Below are 19,607 nucleotides of genomic sequence, written 5' to 3'. Positions count from 1 at the left end.
TACCGCCCCCGGGCCGCCTCGGGGGCCGGCGGCGCCGTGAGGAGAGGCGGCCCTCGGCGGCGGCGCTGGGCGGCGGGAGGACCGCCTCGGCGGGCGGCGGTGCCGCGGTCCCCGGCGCCGGGAGAGCGGCGGCACGATGGTGAGCGGGCCCGGGGGCGAGAGCGGGGAGGGGGTCGGGGCGGCCTGTAGCCTCTCGGAGGGCAGGAGCGACGTCTGCACCGGTTCGGCTGCGTACGGGTCTGAGGTCGTTGGGCGGTCAGCCCTTACTGCTTGCGGGATGCCGGGTGAAAGCTGCGAAATAGCGTGCGATACGTCTGCTCCGTTCTGCTTCACGCTTGGAGGAGGCTTAGATAACGGTTATGCTCTTTATTGAGGGATGCAATGCCGGTCAAACATTATTTGGAGTCTTAAATGCAATGGGAGGGCACGTTTGGGCTGCAGGTGGAAAATCAGTCTGTCTTTTCCATGCTCCTATTTGCTTTTGCAGTATGGATTTATAAATACATGCCTGAAGTCTTTGGTGGTTGAGAAGTATGGTGAAGAAATATGGGAAAAATTAAGGTAAGGTGTTTGCAATAAATGCAGTGCAATGTAGTGAAAGAAAACGCTCACAAATTGAGCAGATGACTATAATTTCTTAGTGGTAAATGGCAGCTGATGTGTATCTTGAGCAATTATTAGAGGTAGGTAACAGGGTAAAAGCAGGAGTTCTGGTATTGTTCAAATTAATTTGTTACGCTACATAATTAAGGATGACATTTTGTCTTATGGACTATTGTGCAATAGACTCACTGTGACAAAAATCTGAAAGTAATTACACTGAAGAGCTGTCATTCTTGATATGAAGTCAGTTTCATTCCAGTACCTTCTGGAAAACAGCTAAATATATAGCCTTTTCTGTTTTCGTCATTACTGCATGAGCATTCTGGCATTTTCCGAGAGCTAAAGATATACAAATGATACTTATGTATTTACAAAAAATAGCCACAAAAGCCTGTATAAAGATTTAGCAAGTTTTTGGTCAAGTCTGTGGAGACCCAAGAGCTTGATAATGTGGCCCTATTGAGAAACAAGCTAGCAGAGCAGGAGCCAAGCTAATACAGTAGTTGCTCTAGTATCTCCACATTAGGAGTTGGACTCAACGATCCTTATGGGTCCCTTCCGACTTGGGGTATCCTGTGATTGTAAGGCACCCTAATCCTTGTAAGAATTTATCATAATGCATTAATGTGAACTAGCAGAAATGTGGAGGCAGATACCGTCATTCAGCCACGTTAAAGCAACACTCTTAAATCATTACTGAAAGCAGTGTGTTCCAGTATAATGTGTGAAGGAGTTTAAGGACTCAGTGAGTTAAGAAGTGTTTAATGAATGCTGATTTGGTCACCCAAGCATGTCATACTTACAGCACCACTGAGAGAAGGATATTGTCTTTTCTGTCGTAGACTCCAAGCTGGAGTTCAGGATAGTTTCTTGACTTTTGGAGTTTATAAAGATGAGATCACGATGCAACTTGTCGACAAAGCCTGCAAAATATTAGGTATGTGTCATCATGCCTCAAAAATAAGCCCTCCAGATTCACAGCTGAGACTACAACCCAAATTTTGGTCTCCTTTGCTCTTCAGAATGTCTTTCCTATGCTGCAAACATTCTGCATTCACTCTTAACCCATCTGACAGCATTGCCAGAATTTCCAAGCATTTTGTATTCATTAAGATATTATCTTGCCAGGTGTTCCTGCTGATTTGGTTCTGAGAGAGTTTGGAGAGTATTTCTTTGAATTTTGTAAACGTTCAGGCTACGACCACATGCTGAGAACACTGGGTGGAAATTTGTATGAGTTCATAGAGAACCTGGATGCATTACACAGCTACTTGTCCCTTTCTTACCAGGCAAGTTCAAGTAGTAATTACTGAGTGGGTACAGGTGGACTCTGCCAGAAAGAGGCCATAACAGCCTCTCCTCTGTTCTGAAACTCATTAATTCAAAAATGTTAGGACAAGTTTTCTAAAATATTTTTTTCTGAGCAGTTCTCAAAATTAGATATTATTTAGCATATGGACTCTACTGAATAGGAGACGGTCCTTCACAGTTGTGCATGTTTCATTTTCTATATACTAGCTTAATCATGCTTATTTCATTAAGGCGAGTACAATTGGAATTTACCAATAAATTGGAATTTATTCCTTATCAAAGAAGGATACTGAAGGTTGTTTTTTTGTCTCCTCAGGAGATGAATGCACCATCTTTCAGAGTAGAAAAGAATGAAGATGGGTCAATGCATTTGCATTACTATTCAGATAGAAGAGGTCTGTACCATATTGTGCCAGGTAATCAAATAGAATACAGAGTACAGATCAACTGGTGTGCAGTATACATATGGACTAATCATATATTTGCAGATGCACTTTTCTCAGGTTTCACAATCTTCTTTCAGATGAGGACTGGCCAAGAGATTCAAACGTGGTAAGGTTTAGTCATCAGACAACAGACCTCTGTATTTCCCTGTCTGCCCAATCACTCGTAGCTACCAGTGGCATCAACAAGATTTGCAACATGCCAACCCAGCCCTTAAGTGTTTGTTCCTGCTATGGAATTCCAATAGAATTCCTTTGGTGAAAGGAAAATTGAACTTCATGTATATATAGATGTTGACTGATTCTCAGTAATTCATACTTCTTAAATTACAGTGAGTAGCAGTAATAGTTTGAAAACATATGTATAATCCTTACATATATACTCCTGGAGTACATGGAATTTTGTAAAACTGCTGTTTGGCCCTGCTCAAAACTGAATCTTATTCTAGCATTTGGAGGAGTAAAGGTCTTTTAACTTTGGGAATCTCCACAATTATTTTTATGCAATGGTTAAACATCAACACGTATGTAAGAGATAATCATATTCATTTATTTCCAAGATGTTTTGAATGAAAAGTTTTATCAACTTCCCCCTCACTCCTTGTCAAAATTCATTTCATATTACTATTGAAATGTGGTGTTTCTTGGAATTTCAGATACAGCTTTTCATGTCATTGTCCAGTATTTCAGTTAATAGCTAAGTAGAAATGAGAAGACAGATATTGCATCTTTGTGAAAGGCTTACTTCAAATGAAAATATTCTGCACTTCTCTAGAATATTCTGCAGATTTTATTTCATGTTCTACTGAAATAGATTGTTTTAACAGAATCTCTTTAGAGCCTGTGCAGTTCTGGAGCTTTGGGAATTTATATTTTTGCTATGTATGACATTCGGTCACATTATTTGGGTATTCTGCTGAGCTTTTTCTAGTGAAAATAAGCATTTGTCATCAGATAAAGAACACAAAAAAACCCCAGACTGTAACTTCAAAGAATATCTCGTATGTACATAATCTCATCCTAATAAGACACTGGTAGTAGGAACAACATAGGTAACCACAGGTCCCTTTCTTCTTTCAGTCTCATTTGGAAAAGTAGTTCCTGAAACAGTGAAATACCATTGTGAGCTCTCTAAAATGGAAATGGAAAGATTGTGTTATTGGCAATATTGTGTTTTTTTGTTTTGCTTTCAGGAATAATTGGTGCAGCAGCCCTGGATTTTTTTAACATCGAGATTTCAATGGAAATAGTCAATCAAGCAGAAGAAGAAGAAAGAACTGGGAAAAAAGAGCATATTGTTTTTCTTGTCACTCAAAACCCTGTACTTTCATATAAAGAAAGAAATACATTTTCTTTCTCACCTCAGTGTCTTGCTGACTCTGAAAAACAAATTAATACTCAATTGAACAATAAGGTATTTTAAGATTCATTATCATCATATCAATAAACTATGATTAAAATAAAACACTTTTGAAAATCCTTTTGGATTTATTTCAGCAGGATCTTGAGAAATCAGAGAATACTGTAAGAGGAAGCTCAGTTTGTCCTGTCAAGAAAAGTCACTGGAAAACTATAAGAGGAATAATCACATTAGGACGAGGTGAGAACATTCAGAGTGAGCTTGTCATCATTTATGAGTCTTCTCAGTAAGAAAGTCAGTAAGCCTTGCTGTGTCCACCCACCCATCCATGCTGAAATTACCGTTTGTGTTTCCACTTCATCTTTTCAAAATGTTTCTGGTTAAGCTTCTTTCAGTTAGACACTGGCAATGTGGAAAGAAAAAAAAAAAAAAAGCAGATAATAAGCATGCTCACTAATGACAGATACTTAAAGGGAATATGACCTGTCACTTTTGTCTCATAAACAGTTTTCTGCAAAGTGTTCTATAAAATGCCATCATGTGGTATGTCTCATACTTCCCTGCCATGTCACAGTACCTAAGCTGATGAATTTAAGAGGGTGCTTCTTTAACCTGGTTACAGCTACTTCTTCCAACTGTAGTGAATTCTAAAAGTCAAGTTATACCTTCTACTACCCAAAAATCTATTGGTAGTTGTCTAGTAATCTGTTTGTAACCCCTGGGAAAACAGGTGTTGTCACCAGTATTTTTATGATTAGAATCTTTTGATTCAAGAGGAATTTAGAAACCAGCTCATTATGACACTGCTGTCTGAATTCTGGAGGGAGTGAAAAATTGAACCTAATAACATCCAGTATAAGATCAAATGCACTGCAACACCAGATACACTGGTAAGTTAACATGTGTTCAAAAGCAAATTTTAGAGTAGTACTGTTATCTGAAAAACAAACAACAAGCATTTAACAATAAATGCTTGGGGTTACAAAGAGCCTGCTTCTGAGAAATGACAAAGGTGTACTGCATTCCTTTAAAGCAGTAAGAGATCTTCAAGTTGTGTCCTAAATTCATAATCTTTCCACCAATCTCCTAAGGGACCTGAGCATTTGTTATCAAACAGAATTTACTAGAGTAACTGTGATAGCCACCTTCCGGTGGAAGGAGATCACTTGAAATAATCAGCCCTTTGGTTATTGTGGGTTATTGGAGAATGCTTGTTTATGCTGTGAAGTTGAAAAGTTTAGGTGCTTCAGTCAAATGAACAGTTTTGACTATTTTATCCATTTTATTCTGAATACGTATCATAAAAAATAGTGAGCCCAACCTTCTTTGTAGATATTGTGACTGCTTTGAAAAAAAATTGCTGAAATAAAAAAGCAAACAGTAATTTGGTCTTTGTGCTGTGGACAAATACTCTTTGTATAAGTGATTAAAACATAGATCCTGCTGAGCTTTTCTTCCGTACATGTTCATAAGTGGCTGGCAAAGTGTATTAGGTCCACCTCTGTGTACATTTTTGATGGGATATATTTGTGCTACATTGCTATTATATCTATAGACTCATAGAGCAGCAGTATCTACAGTCATTCATCTATTCTCATTGTTTCCACATAATTTCATCCATTTAATGCTCTGTGCTTTTTGTATGGTTAAGTTTTAAACCTGGCCATCTCATTATAATGTAGAGTCCTCTCTTACAGAATGTAATGCTGACTGGTTTTATGAGGTGCAAGGTGACTGAAAACTATGTACTTGTCTTGCCACAGGTAAACTCCTGAGAGGGTTTGACCCTGTTTATCCCAAGACTCTGTGGATTGACACAAAAACATTTTGCAATGGGCTTCCTTTTCATATGGTTTTTGACAAAGAGGTAGGACTACAATATAGCAAGGACATTTAATTTTCCTAAAGCATATAGTTATTTTCTGTTGCTGTGACAGTCCTATAGTTCATTCCCGTGTATGCTCTCTTTACAGTGCATGTTCGTTTTTAGCATTTACAGAAGTGCTTTATACAGAGACGTGAAATAACAGTTGCTCATAATAACAGGCTCTTAATCTTCTAAAATAGAAATCAGCTTTGAATTTATTGTGATCCCCACATATGAAATAGTTGCAGATATGTCAACAAGGTATATTGTAGCAGTCTACCAAACACAGAGCAAAATTTTCTGAGGTTTCTGGCAACTTTCCTGTCCTCAGATGTGCCAGAGACAAGATCCATCCTTTAAACTGGCTTTGCACTTAACAAGCTAATCTCCCTTCTCCCAGTTAACAATCTGTGCAAAGGCTTCTATAGGGCTTTCTTTGCAACTGAAGCTCTGCATGCTTTCTGCGACTCCACAGCAGAAAAACCCAGACACCTACTAATTCCCTATCTAGTAGGAACTGGACTCAAAACTTCGTCTTGCAGTTTGAGTCTTCTCTCATATATATATATTCTTTAGAGCAGTGGAATTGCCTTTCCCTTTGCAGGGACTACTCTGTGGATAGTTTCCAAAACAGCCTGGGCCCCCAACAAGGTACAATACCTCTTGCTCTCAGTTTTGTGCAGAAATTAGCTTAACAGAGGACCAAAGGCAGAAGAACCTGAGAACAGGACTCCAGAAGGTAGTTGAATGCAGCCACTCAGGAACATGTTCTGGCATCGTGCTGGTAGAGAGCATGCCACTGTCTACATTAGCCAAAGTTTGTCTTCAAACCTTTTGAGATATATTTTCACGATAAAATTCCTGGTGTGGAATAGGGGCAAGTCCTGCAGCCATTATTGGTAGCTGGATTACAGCTTCAGTAACCTTGATGACAAGCAGTGATGGCAGGGTGGACATCTCTGCATAAGTTAAAAGCTCATATATTGTCATCAGGCTAAAAGAGAATGACTGAACCCTTACACAGTAATTGTTAAAAGAAGATAACAAATGGCATCTCTTAGAAAACTAAATAAGATAGAAAACTTTGGTAAGAAATAATCCACATGGTACAGCAGGGCTGAGGGTGTGTTCATATCTAAACGGTGATAAGCTGTAGCTTGGCCTGAAGCCAAACAGGGTATGCATTGTAACACATTGTCCATATTCTCTTTTTAAGCTCAGAGTGAAGCAAGCTGGGGTGAGCATTCAGAAGATTGTACCTGGCCTTCAGACCATGGGCATCTGCCTGGATCACTATTTCAGTATTGTTCACCCAGAAGTACCCTTCACCATCTCTAGCATTCAGAAATTTATCAACAGCCAATTTGTTTTCCAGACCAAGAGAGAAATGATGCCAGAGTCATGGAAACAGCGGCCAATGCTACAGCTGAGAGGTACTTCGCTGTTTTCAGAAACATAAATGTTTGTATTAAATGAATAATAATACTGGAGTTAAACTAATGCCTTTCTGTGGACTCCTGGCTTCACATAAATGCTATAAGTAGCCTTGTTTGCAGTACTTCAAAATGCTCATAGACAAACTCTAATATTACTTCACCAGATTTTGGAGACTTTCAGTTAGTAGTAGTAGTGTTCCCATTTGAAAAGCTTGGAAAGCCTTGGGATCTGTGGAATGCGGAAAAGACACAGAGCTAGCTTCTGCTCCTGGAGTCATCAGGTGCAGCTTGGAGACGCAGTGAGCTGTGTAAAACTGTCTGGGTCTCACCTCCGCATGGCCCTGCAAATCAGCATATCCACCTGAAATAGAATCGCTTTGCATTGCTAAGAATTTTCTTTGATGAAAAAGTGACTTACTTGTACTTGGAACAACATTTTAAGCCCAGCCAACTAGCACAGGCAAAACCAGTGCAGAGATCTTGGATTGCATCTTTGGCACGTAAAGAAAATAATTAAAACACTGGGTGAGCATTCCAGCAATACACAGCAAAGCATATCTCTGCTGTCAGTGTGCAGTTCCAGTTCTGTCAGGCGAGGGGAGAAGAGGGACAGGGGTAGAGGGAAGAGCTTAAAGATAAATTCCTGATAAAATTTCTACAGCTGGAAGAAGAGAAATGTTTTCCCCTGTGACTGCACACATTTTGATTCCTAAAATGTGAATACATTATTCAGTTTTACTCTATACCTTTGAAGGAAGTTATTTGGTATAATGGCTGGGTTTCAAATGTGGATAAAAATAAATTAGTTAACTGTGCTTTGTTTTTATTATTCACATTTTCAGATTGATTTCTCTTTTTTTTTTTCTCTCTATTACGTTATGGAAGAGTTTCATGGTTGAAATTGTTCTAGCAACAGAGATTTTATTTGCTCTATTTTTACTGAGAGGAATGAGGGAATAAATATAGAATTATTCTCTGCTCCATGTAATTAACTGAAATGACAGTTGTTTTAAGTATTCGTGACCTCAATTTTGCTCCTTTGAACTATAGAACACGACCTAATTTTCCCCTATCTCCTTTCACCTCTACATGAAGAGTGTCAAATCATATAAATTAAGATAAAGGGAGACCTTGAAAAAAGTGCTGTTAACAAAAAAAGGATCTTTAGCCACAGGTAAAATTTTACTTCCTACTATTCAGTTAGGTTTTTTTAAAATAAAACACAAAACAACAACAAAACAAACCCATAATCAAACCTGAACACTGAAAACAAAAACCCAGTCCTCCACTAGAAATCTCTTCTACCTTTCAGACATATTTGTACCTGCTTATTAATGTGAGCATGTGACTTAAAGCTCCAGCTTCCAGAAGGAAAACATCACTGACTTCACTGGGACCACAGTCTACCCACTGTGAAATTTAACTTTAAATCTTTCACTCAAATAACTTTGAATCTCAGTTTCCCAGTGTATGCTGCTGACTTACTGGCTGGAGGAACAGCTCAAGAAGCAGTAGCAGAGGGAATGAGGGATGTTGTGAGCACTGTGAGCACTATTGTAAAGGAGGAACCTGAAACATGGTTAGGCTCTATCTCGCAGTTGCAATGAATGAGTGACTGCTTTCTGGGTCCTGAAATCTTTTTGTTTACCTAGTGCACTTCATCCAAACCAACCCACCTAGTTCTAGGAAACAATTCCTGTGCTGACACAGACCCCACAGAAAGCTACTGTCCGTAGAAATCATTCCCTAGTATTAACATCAGTAGTACTGAACCTTACACAAAAGTTGAGGGCGATGAACTCTCTTATCAGCACTTGTTTTAAACAGGCCAGATGATCTGGATGGAGTCTCTGCAGTGCATGCTCTATCTCTGCTCACCTTTACTTCGCACTTTACATGAGCTGGAGGAGCGACAGATGCATATTGCAGACATTGCACCTCATGACGTGACCAGGGATTTGATTCTTCTCAATCAGCAGCGACTGGCAGAGATGGAGCTCTCTAACCAGCTGGAGAGGAAGAAGGAAGAACTGCGGGTACTGTCAAAGCACCTGGAAGAAGAGAAGAAAAAGACTGAAGCTCTGCTCTATGCCATGCTTCCTCAGCATGTAGCGAACCAGCTGAAAGAGGGGAAGCGAGTTGAGGCAGGTGAATGAACAGTATTCATTCATGATGCATGATTCATGCACCAGGAATGATGGTGATAGAGAGATTGGGAACTGGCACTGCCGCATTGTCATTGTGAAGTAGATTTTCTATTTAATGACAGTCATGGGTTGTAAATAGGAGAACCGCGGCCCCTTAATTTCACTGACAAGAAAGATTAGATTATTATTTTATTTCAAACAAAACTTTGAAAGCTATTTGCCAGAATTGTTCCCTTGGAGAAGGTGGTAGCAGCTGTCCATTCAGGGAGAAAATTTGGTGTTTCAACAGTAAAGGGGGCTTTTGTTTTTAAAATGAGTATACAGGGAAATGAGGGCTCAAAAGAGAAATAAAGAAATTGGTCTGTCTTAGAAAATTTTCCTAGCTCTTCTGTGCTATCTGTAATCCTAGAGTTACCATGATTCCTATTTCTCTTGAGGATAGTAAGAATATGCTTTTATTCCCTTTAGTAAACACATATATGAAATCAAGGGTGAAGAGCTTTATATTTCCTGAATATGCGTGAACATAGGAACATATTCAGATGTCTGAATTGTTTGAAATGATGTGCTATAGTTCTTATATTCGAAACATTCTTATATCAACATCTTTCATATCTGGACACATATGTGGGTATTACAACTGAAAAATCATGTGTCTTAAAACAGTGACTAGAAAGAAGTCCTTGCAGACAGCTCTCTAACAGATGTTGTGATTATCCAGCCATTACAATTATTTACAGCTGTTTTTTTCTGCTCACAGGAGAATTCAAGGAGTGCACCATATTGTTCAGCGATGTTGTGACCTTTACCAACATTTGTGCTCAATGTGAGCCTATTCAGATAGTTCTCATGTTAAATTCAATGTACCTACAATTTGACAGACTGACCACAGTGCATGACGTATACAAGGTATGTTGTTGATTGATAAAGACTATAGAAATAGTCTGGAATCATTCTGTTTATTCTTTTTTTTTTCTTTTAATGCACTTAACTGCTCTTCACCCCAGCACGATTTCCTAGAAACCATAAAATACTGCATATTTACAGTGGCCGTACAGAGAAACAAAAAATCAGCAACATACAAAGATGTGATTAAACACGTTGACAAATTTTGAACAGGAGAGTAACTTCTGTCAATGGCTAGAGTCTCTCCTCAAAACACTAATACCAGAATTGCTGTTTTGATACATCTCTTTCTCTTCTCTCTCAAATACCCATCCGAGATATTAGGATATCCTCGTTTATGGACCAATTTGAATTATTTTCCTAGTCCCTTTATTCCAACCTGTTGTAAAACATGTCAGTGTGTTATTAAATGTCTCCTCTGGTGGAGATAACTTTACAAACAACACCCAGACAACAGGTAGGCTTTAATTTTGATTCATGGATATCTCAGGCAATGGTATGTATCTCCTCTTGACCATAAAGAACATTGATTAGATCTAAACTCAAAAGTACATACTGTCTCCGAACTGTGAAGGAAGGATCAGAGCCCTGCAAAGCATAGCACTGGTAACAACTCTAGAGCTACCTAGATTTTAACACCTGAAGAGCTGATCCTAATTTTCTGTCTGTTCCTAGCACATTAAATATTTAAGAAGGCAGAAATAGCAAAGAGTGAAATCCAAACCTCATTCATTCCTTACTGGGGCAAGACATGCAGTTCATCCTGCAATAAATTTGTTCTGGGAAATTAGGAGGATTTCTGCCTTGGCAAGGAAACTGTTTTCAATAATTGAAGCAACCAGAATATGGCCTTCAGATTTTAGGACAGATTAACATCATGTTCTATCTAAATCATACATCTTGAGTAAATTATCTGTTGCTATAATAATCTCCTTTTGATGCCTGTGTGTAACTCCCATTAATATTGAAGGAGGTAGCTAGCATACAGGGAGGGAGGACAGGATGGCCCTTTCAGGGATTTGTGAAAGAAATTAAATACTGAAACTGATCAAAGAAGCTTGGCCCATGCTTATAAATGTCTGAAGTTATGAATTAATCTTGTTAAATTAAATCACCTGCCGCAGCCTAAAGATAATTAGGGTATCTATTTGCATTAGTAGCCTTTTACATGCATTTTTAAGTTGTTAGAGAAATTACTGGTATTACTGTGGTTTGGGTATCTTGATAGAAAATACGTACAGGAAGATGTTTTTCAGGACTGAGGTACGGAACTGTTCTATGTTAGTGAACAAGCCCAAAGATGCTCATTAGTAAGAAATCCAGTTAATTTAATTTAAGATAATCTCTTATTTGCTGATGGTAAATGCAACAGTGAAGTCTTATAAGAACAGTTTACAAATTTTTTTGACTGTGTAAGAGTCTCATACAATGAATTTTAAACATTTGAGAATTCTGTGTTTCAAAAGGGCATATTCTATTCCCAGAAAAATCTCTGATATGGGGACAAACCCTGAAGTATTACTCAGGTGCATTTCAATGTGCATTTCAAGGAGACTAAATGCCTGAAGTAAGATTAAGCTTTCAGAATCTTTCTCACTGGCAGCAGTATGTTGTCAGAGAACATCTGGTTGTTAGGAAGGGTATTCACAAACTGCTTAGTTCACACTCTGTGTTCTCTGACAACCTACCATTGGAAATTGTAGGTTTCTTAATTTCATGTGAACCACCTAATAATCACCAATGGATAGACTTCCTTGATTTATTGTCACTTTTAAAAAGAGAAATACACTTTTAATACCAATTGTGAATTGGAGCTAATTAATAACATTTAACTATCAGATAACTTCCTGGCTCAGGAGTTGTGCTTGGGGATAGTTCCTTACATACAAATCTGCCCTGGTTAGGTGGAAGACAAGAAGTCTGACACTTTCACAGCGTCTCTTACTCCTTAGGGTTTCTCACACTGATATCTAAACTGGGTCAAGTAAGCGGGGACAGAACACACTGAAATTTTTAGTTTGGAGTCGAGGAATGGATAACCATCTGAAGGAAATGCACACATGCTAGAGCCTTTTGATGATTGGAAGCATGTTTTAGAAGGAAGAGGGAGTTGGTGCAGGTAAGGAGAGCCTCAAACAGCAAAGCACTAACCTGAAGGAGAATTATAGGCAATACTCATATACTTGTCCTTCTCAATTAAAGGTGGAGACAATTGGAGATGCCTATATGGTAGTAGGTGGAGTCCCTGTGCCTGTATCCACTCACGCTGAGCGAGTTGCTAACTTTGCCTTGGGGATTATAATAGCAGCTAAAGGAGTACAGAATCCAGTTTCTGGAAATCCAATCCAAGTAAGTGGTTAACACAAGGATGCACACGTGTCTGATTCTTGGGTTGGGCTTCTTGTTAATGTATTGCAGTGGGACATCAAAGAGCTTCTTTTAACTTCTCTGTGACTTTGGTCACATGGGTGCATTTTTCAGCAAAAGCCTTTCCTTGTGGATATTTGGTATTTTACTAGTGCCCAGTGTTGTGTTAAGGTGGACTTTTAGGTGACTCAACAGCATTAAGAAAGGTTGTAAATAACAAGTGACATTTTTGGGGGGTGTTTTATGTCTTTGTAAAGATTAGAGTTGGGATCCATACAGGTCCTGTCTTGGCTGGAGTTGTTGGAGAAAAGATGCCTCGTTATTGCTTGTTTGGAGACACAGTGAATATAGCTTCCCGCATGGAGAGTCATGGTGTTCCAAGTAAAATTCATCTAAGCTCCAGCGTCTATCAGTGAGTAGTTCTGATGAAAATTTTTCCTATTAAAAGCTGTGCTAAAACCACTGTCTTGAACAGATGCAGCTTTCAGGTGTAGACGATTCTGTCTTTTGTCACTGATTTTTGCAGCTTACTTAAAAAGAAAAATCACTGCTTGCAAAGTTTAGTTTTGATCATTTCAGATGTCCTTGTGTATAGACATTTGAAAGTCCTAATCCTAGAGAGTAAAAGATGAAAAAAATAAATGTGATGTTTTTTTGAAAGTACCAATAGCATGATTTAAATGCTAGAAAGATATATCACTTAATTTGACATCCTGCATAACCAAAGCTTCAAAATCTCTCTTATTGAGTACAATAATCTGTGCCAGAACAGTTTTATTTGCACCTACTAAGGATAAACTGTATAAACCACTATGTTATTCATGGAGTGAGTAATTTATTTTCCCAAAGCTCTTGTCAATAAAAATTAAATACTGCATTTTCAAGAATTTTATGTATGCATAAAATATGCATGTAAGAGATGAAAGTGAAGACAGGCTACAGAGGAGTAGGAAAACATGGACTGGACACATATTAGGTATAAGTATTTGGTATTAGGAAAGCCAGGAACCACCTAGCATTGAAATGAGCAAAGAACATTCAAAGGCAGTAAGAGGAGTTCCTACTGCTACACAATCAGAATATAAATGGACGCACGAACCTGCTGTGGCAGATGATTTAGTGACAGTGCCCCGAATCAAATCTTTTGCCTAAGTCTTCACTGATGCATCCAGGAGTAATGAGAAAGCTGGCTGACGGCATTACAGTGCTGCTGACTGTTATCTTTGAAAGGCCATGAAGATCAGCACCCTAGCAAAATAATGTTATACTTGTCTTCAAAAAGAGAGGGCAGTCAGAGGATCTGTAGGTTAGTCAGCATCACGACAGCCACAGCAAAAATGAAGTCCTTTTGGAAGGCATTTTTGGATCCACTATTTTTTGTGAGACTGTATGTATAAAGATATAAAAGAAAATCAGGCTTGAATAAATAGTTGAACAAATCCATTCCATGGTTCATGATCAATGCTTTTTTTCCCCCAAACTAAAGTGATTAGATTGCTTTGATTATAATAGCTCTTCTAAACCATTGGTATACATTTTGCTAATCTTGAATTTTCTTGTGTCATTTTGATTTTGTTCTTTTAGATGCCTAAAATACAAAAATTTTGAGATGACAGAAAGAGGAGAAATAGAAGTGAAGGGCAAAGGAAAAATGCATACATACTTCCTTGTTAGAAATAAAACTGCATGTGAGAATGAGATTATGGGAAGGCCAATAAAAGACTTAGATTCTGGCCGTGAATCTGCTCAGTCCTTTCAAGAAGACAGGACTGAGACAATACCAAGTTCTCACCAGACAGGTAGAGTCAACTTGACGTATCTTTCACTCCTTAAACAAGTGAATGTTAATACCACTAAATTAAATATTCTTTTCTGTTCTTCTTTCAGTTTCTCACACTTACCCAGGGAAGGACCAGACCACAGCCATTGCAATGAAGTATATTGACGGTCCCACAGATGCACAGAACAGCCTCAAAAGAAGAAATCAAGCAAAAATTGCAGATTTAACAGGTAAGTATTTAGTTACCATCTAGAAAAGGCAACAATTACAAAGTAACTGAGGCTTATTCTTTCAGTTTCATTGTATTCCACTTCTGAATGTCCATGGCTTTATTCAAGACAGAAATTCATGCCAATATATCCACACTAGGTAAACTAACCAACCAGCACATTGTTTAGAGCCAAACAAATTCACCTTCAGAGCAACTGGACCTGTTGGTCTTGTGTTAGGTGGAAAGAAGCTGACATAGCTGTCAGATTTCAGCATCCCTCTGATAATGCAAAGAGAACTGATAACTTTTAGACAACTCTACATGAGGGTAGACCCAATTATTCATATGCATGCACCTTTTCCTAGAAAAGCTGTCATTATTTTATGCAGTTATGGGGAAGCCCTTATCAGTTCAAGCTGAAGAGAGGGAGTCCTTGTTGGCTATGCAGTCTGTCAGTCCTCAAACTGGTCTCCTGTGGGGGTTAGAAGGATTTCTTGCCATGTTCATATTCTACAGCTAAAGCTCAGTCTCCACTGAAGTAACCGATACTGAGAGAGTGATGGGTTTGATGCCTGAGCAGTCTAATCTAATACAGCAAGTCTTGTAATTCTATTTGCTTAACCTGTAGGTTTTGTACAGACTAAGAATATTGCCATTGATCGATTACTGGGAAATGTTTTATTCCCCTCCCACCTGTTTAGAAGTAGTAGTTAATCTAACATATGACAAATAGAAACCTCCATGCTCATTAAAAACTCATACTGAAGGAGTATTTCTTTTCAGGCAAAAGTTATGATTCAAAAACCTATGGGAGTCTCCATGGCAACCAGCATTCAGATGGCGCTCCTTGTCCTCTAAACAGAGGAAGAGTCAAACCAGACACCACGGAACCACAGATTAGAAATGTTCGCTCCAATTTTTGCAATTTGCTTTAAGTTTCTGAGTTTTTACATTAGTCAGAGCATTTTTAATATTGTTTAATGCATTTTCCTGTTTTGGTACCTATTTTCTATATGAAATTCTTCACAATTTTTTTAAAAACCAAAAAGACAGAAAAGACATTTCGTCACAATTTTCAGCAAAAAGAATGGAAAATGATGGTTTTCTTTTTGAACAATCTGCACACGCCATATGATACTCCCAGTGGAGAATTAAACCACCACAAGATATGTTGAAGGTACATTTTTCAGCTTCTCCCATTTCTTTGAGTATCTCTGCGTTAAAATATCTGTTTGATATCTCATGCAGCAATGGGAAAAGAGGTGAGTCATGCAACTAGAAATATTCATACTAAAGCAAACAGTTGCAGTAAAGGAAACATTCCCTGAAGTGACCATCTGTCTTGACTTCAGCACAGCCAACGACCTCCCTCTGTAAGGTCAGCAGAATTTGATCTACATTTTAACTGTGATGGCAATTTAATCTTTACCGCGTCTTTTGCTGAGTTAAAGTATTATGCAGCAAAAGTGCCGAATAGATTTCTAATACAACTTACATTTTTCCATCCTGAAGAGACAACATTGCCTACTTTGTAGCACATAACAATAAAAAACCACAAAACAATCTACGATCTTTGAGCCAGCTGTGTACACTATATGTAGAAGATCTAAGAAGGAAATATACGTTGTGAAATTAAGTGGTATTGAATTCATCACAACACAGAAGGCCTGTTCAAGGCCTATGAAGTATCTGAGACCTTCAAACAAGCTTCAAGTTTATTTCCTACGGGCTCACTTCAGCGAAACAAAAATAAGGCTTCAGAACTACACAGGGAGTATGTCAATGCTGAAATTAATGCTGCTAGCATCACTGAAAATAATAGTGTTAAGGACCAGCATCACTTACCTGGTGTCAGAGGCTCCCTTGCTGAATTACTTCCATTCTGATATATTCTTAGATTGTACTCACCAGAAAAGGCAGAGAAAAATTGGAGTTCAGCTGTCAAGGATGTAAGATAGAGGAGCAAAATACAATTGATAAAAAGATTGTGGACATCAATGTCTGGCACATCAGAAATTGTCCTCTCATTCCTGTATGTGGAGCTTGTAGTAGATGGAATGTGCTGTGTTTTGGGTGAGTTTGACGTGATGCACCCTGCACACTGATTTATTATCTTTGTGTGTGGATACGTTGTGTTAAGTATGCAAACACGAGACCCATTTGAACTTCCAGCAAGAACTCACTGGGGAGGTCTATAGCATGACTCCTCTGTTACAGTCTGGAGCATCACATTTCTGCCTCTGTGTCTGTGGCAGGACCGAAGCCTTTTAAACACCAGATGGAGAGGTATGACTGATGAAAGGAATTGCCTTCTCTCTATAGTATAGCAAGATGAAATTTCACCCGGTTAGATTTCTTTTTAAATCCATCAGACAGTAGCTGTCTTGACTGGCTGCTCTGTGGCTCTGTCTATGAGCAAGTAATGCATGCAGACCAATAGAGAAGAATGTGTAGAGTGAAGCTGTCAGTGCTGCTCTCCGCACATCGGGTATTTCAGAGGGCTTGCTCTTGTGGTAGCACACACTGAATGCCTGTTAGCTTTTTGAGCACCTTACAAGTGTATCTTCTGGCTAATTTTCATCCAGAAGAGGTCCATTCATGTGTTTTGAAACCACTCTATGACTTAAAACAAAGTACAGTTAGCGAGTATGACTGGAAATTCACTTACAAATGTATTCTGGACGCTGACTAAAATGCAAATATAAATGCGCCCTTTAAAGCTTTAGCACTTTCAGCAATAAAACTGGGCAGCACCAGTCTGGGAGAGTGCAGTTTTCTGACTGTCAGGATTTATTTATGTCTTTCTTTAGATGGAGTTTGCTATCTAGGCATCGTTCATTACTTTGGAGATTTTGATGTCTGCTGTAGAGTGAATATGCATCTAAGCATTACTGTTGTTAAATATCAAGATTGTAAACCCTTGATGGTGTGCTGCCCTCAGACACACAATGTCTGCATTTCACCTTCAGCCTTAGTAACTCCACCCCACGTGGCACACCTTCTGTTGTTCGTGGCTTTGCATTTCTGTGTTGTGACCAAGCTTTAAAAAAAACTTTCCTAAAGAAAGCCAATACCTGATTTCTCTCTCACTTGCAATGGTGTAAATCCGCAGTAACACTTAAGTCAGCCCTATCCCACTGATTTAACTTGAAAATTGACAAGACTTTCTTGTCTTCAGCATACACACTCATTTCACTACTCGTGACTAGTCACGCTGATGGAACAGAGAACTTGTTATTTAATGAATGGCAGTGGTGGACTCCATCTTTATCTGCATTTGCCATGGGTATATTAAGCCACATAGCCCCAAACACAAGCATTACACGGGATACATCTCTCAGTTGCCAGTGTTAGTGCAGGAGGGAGCCATCTTGCTGTCCCAGCTGCTCTTGCAGGCTGTACTTGTGTGGCTGAATATCATTTACTCTCCCTTCTGAAGGGAGGATTTTTGATTGGAATCGCTCTGTAGTCCAACAAGCCTTGCCATCAGTGACTAGGATGTTGTATATGTTAGAGAGTGGGTTCAGGTATGAATCTGCTATGGGAAGAAGACAGAAATGGTTCATGGCTTAATTGCAGTCTCCATCTCTCTGCCCAAATTTTAACACTTGCTTTGCTTATACCTGTCCTTTCTGCACTGAACAATCTATGAATATTTAATATTGGAACATTTTAATTGCCAGTAAGTGCACCATGGTAAGATACTTTACGCTGTACTTAGTAAATTTGATGTGCTTAGTGGTTTCTCTGTGGCCTCCGCTACCATCTGGTCTTCTTCTTCTCTGCTGGAGATGTGGAGCTAGGTCAAATCTGAACATCTTGAACTGCTTTTAAAAATCAGTGTGCCTGTGCATTGTCCTGTGTTCTTAAAATCTGTAGATAATGCTAAAGATGTCAATAATGCAAAACTGTCATTCAAAAATAAATGTTTCCATTAAATACCGATTGTCATTTTTCAATGGCTAGTTTGATTCTTTTCCTTCTTTTCCACCTTTTTTTTTTTGTTCTTTTGTCGTTATGAATATAAAAAAAAAAGTTAAGACCATGTCACCTCTAGTAAACATAAAGTAAGTTTAATTGCTTGACCATTCACAGTGATATGTATTGTTGTGGCATCAGAATCAGCTGTTAACACTGTCATATGCCAATATACATGTGCTAATGCGCAGTGACTGACCTACACTGAACTGACACAAAAAGGGTGGGAGAACAGAATTCACACTGCTGCTTTGTGAAAGCTGAGGCTTAGACGGTTTAAAAGTTGAGATTTTGGAAAGCTGTCTGGAGCATATAGATTCCCAAATCCCATTAGACCTGGTGTTCAAGCATGAATTTTCAAAAGCACTTGGGTACCTCTAAAAGTCTAGGGGCCAGGTTTTCAAAGACACTTGTTGTTTCTCTGTTAAGTGAAGTCAGCTGGATTTAGGTACTTAACACATGTGTCTAGTTTCTTGCAATGAAGTTTTCATTAAAACATTTAAAAAGCACTTCCTTGTACATGCTTTCAGAAAAGAGCTGTTCAGCAAACTTTCCTAACTGTAACCTAATTTGCTGGGAGTCTTTGACTTAACACTTCCAACATTACAACGCAACTCTGTATGGACTCAAGCTGAAAATAAAATCCACAAATGAAATAGCAGTGAAACTGAGAAGATTACTTCCTTCATTGGGAATATATTAAAAATGTTCTTGAATATATAAAACAATTTCAAAATAAAAAAAAGGTGCTGATATTTTTGTGTATGTATAAAACATCACTGAGAGTCAATATGTTTTTGTCTACCAACTCTTTGCTTTCACTGTTGAAGGCTCAAGAGTGTAAGGGTAGACAACAAGCTTGATGATGTGTGCAATATTCACTTGTCGGTACTGCCTGCGTGTTAAAAAATAGCAGTGCTTGTGGTCAAAGCAAACAACACGTGGGACACTCATACAACCAGACCTAATTTATCAAGCACGCCTCATTTTTACAACCCATTTTTTTTCTTCCATTTATTTTGCACCAGTTTGCTGGATGTCTGCTAATCATTCTTGATCTGAGCTGCATACAGACACCATTCCTGAAAACATCTAAGATTCAGAGTCCTTCCTATTCTTACATGGTGTGTGGCTATCTCTGATGGACACCAGCTCAGAAACAGATTTGCAGTCATGTTTTCATATTGATTAGTACTTA

General features: G+C 38.7%; 1 protein-coding gene across 2 annotated transcripts; it reads left to right on the top strand.

Moving 5' to 3' along the window:
• LOC110398465 (guanylate cyclase soluble subunit beta-2-like) lies at window positions 43-18,390 on the top strand. 2 transcript variants are annotated; one of them, XM_021396109.1, is made up of 16 exons: window positions 43-139; window positions 488-561; window positions 1,446-1,540; window positions 1,732-1,892; window positions 2,231-2,330; window positions 3,551-3,771; window positions 3,858-3,957; window positions 5,481-5,584; window positions 6,801-7,017; window positions 8,848-9,168; window positions 9,928-10,076; window positions 12,276-12,422; window positions 12,698-12,852; window positions 14,025-14,239; window positions 14,328-14,450; window positions 15,215-18,390. In XM_021396109.1, the coding sequence occupies exons 1-16, from the start codon at window positions 137-139 to the stop codon at window positions 15,364-15,366; spliced, it is 2,337 nt and encodes a 778-aa protein (XP_021251784.1). In that variant the 5' UTR covers window positions 43-136; the 3' UTR covers window positions 15,367-18,390. The 2 variants fall into 2 exon arrangements, with proteins under 2 accessions (XP_021251784.1, XP_021251783.1); XM_021396108.1 differs by having other exon boundaries at window positions 3,855-3,957.

The sequence above is a fragment of the Numida meleagris genome, chromosome 4, assembly GCF_002078875.1.
Source record: "Numida meleagris isolate 19003 breed g44 Domestic line chromosome 4, NumMel1.0, whole genome shotgun sequence".
Lineage (NCBI taxonomy): Eukaryota > Metazoa > Chordata > Aves > Galliformes > Numididae > Numida > Numida meleagris.
Note: the sequence above shows the minus strand (reverse complement) of the source record. Positions and strands in the feature narration are given on the sequence as shown.

Coding starts and splice junctions, on each gene's coding strand:
- LOC110398465 (XM_021396108.1), top strand. Junction 1,893..2,230: donor ACTTGTCCCTTTCTTACCAG/GCAAGTTCAAGT, acceptor TTGTCTCCTCAG/GAGATGAATGCACCATCTTT. Junction 3,958..5,480: donor AATAATCACATTAGGACGAG/GTGAGAACATTC, acceptor GTCTTGCCACAG/GTAAACTCCTGAGAGGGTTT.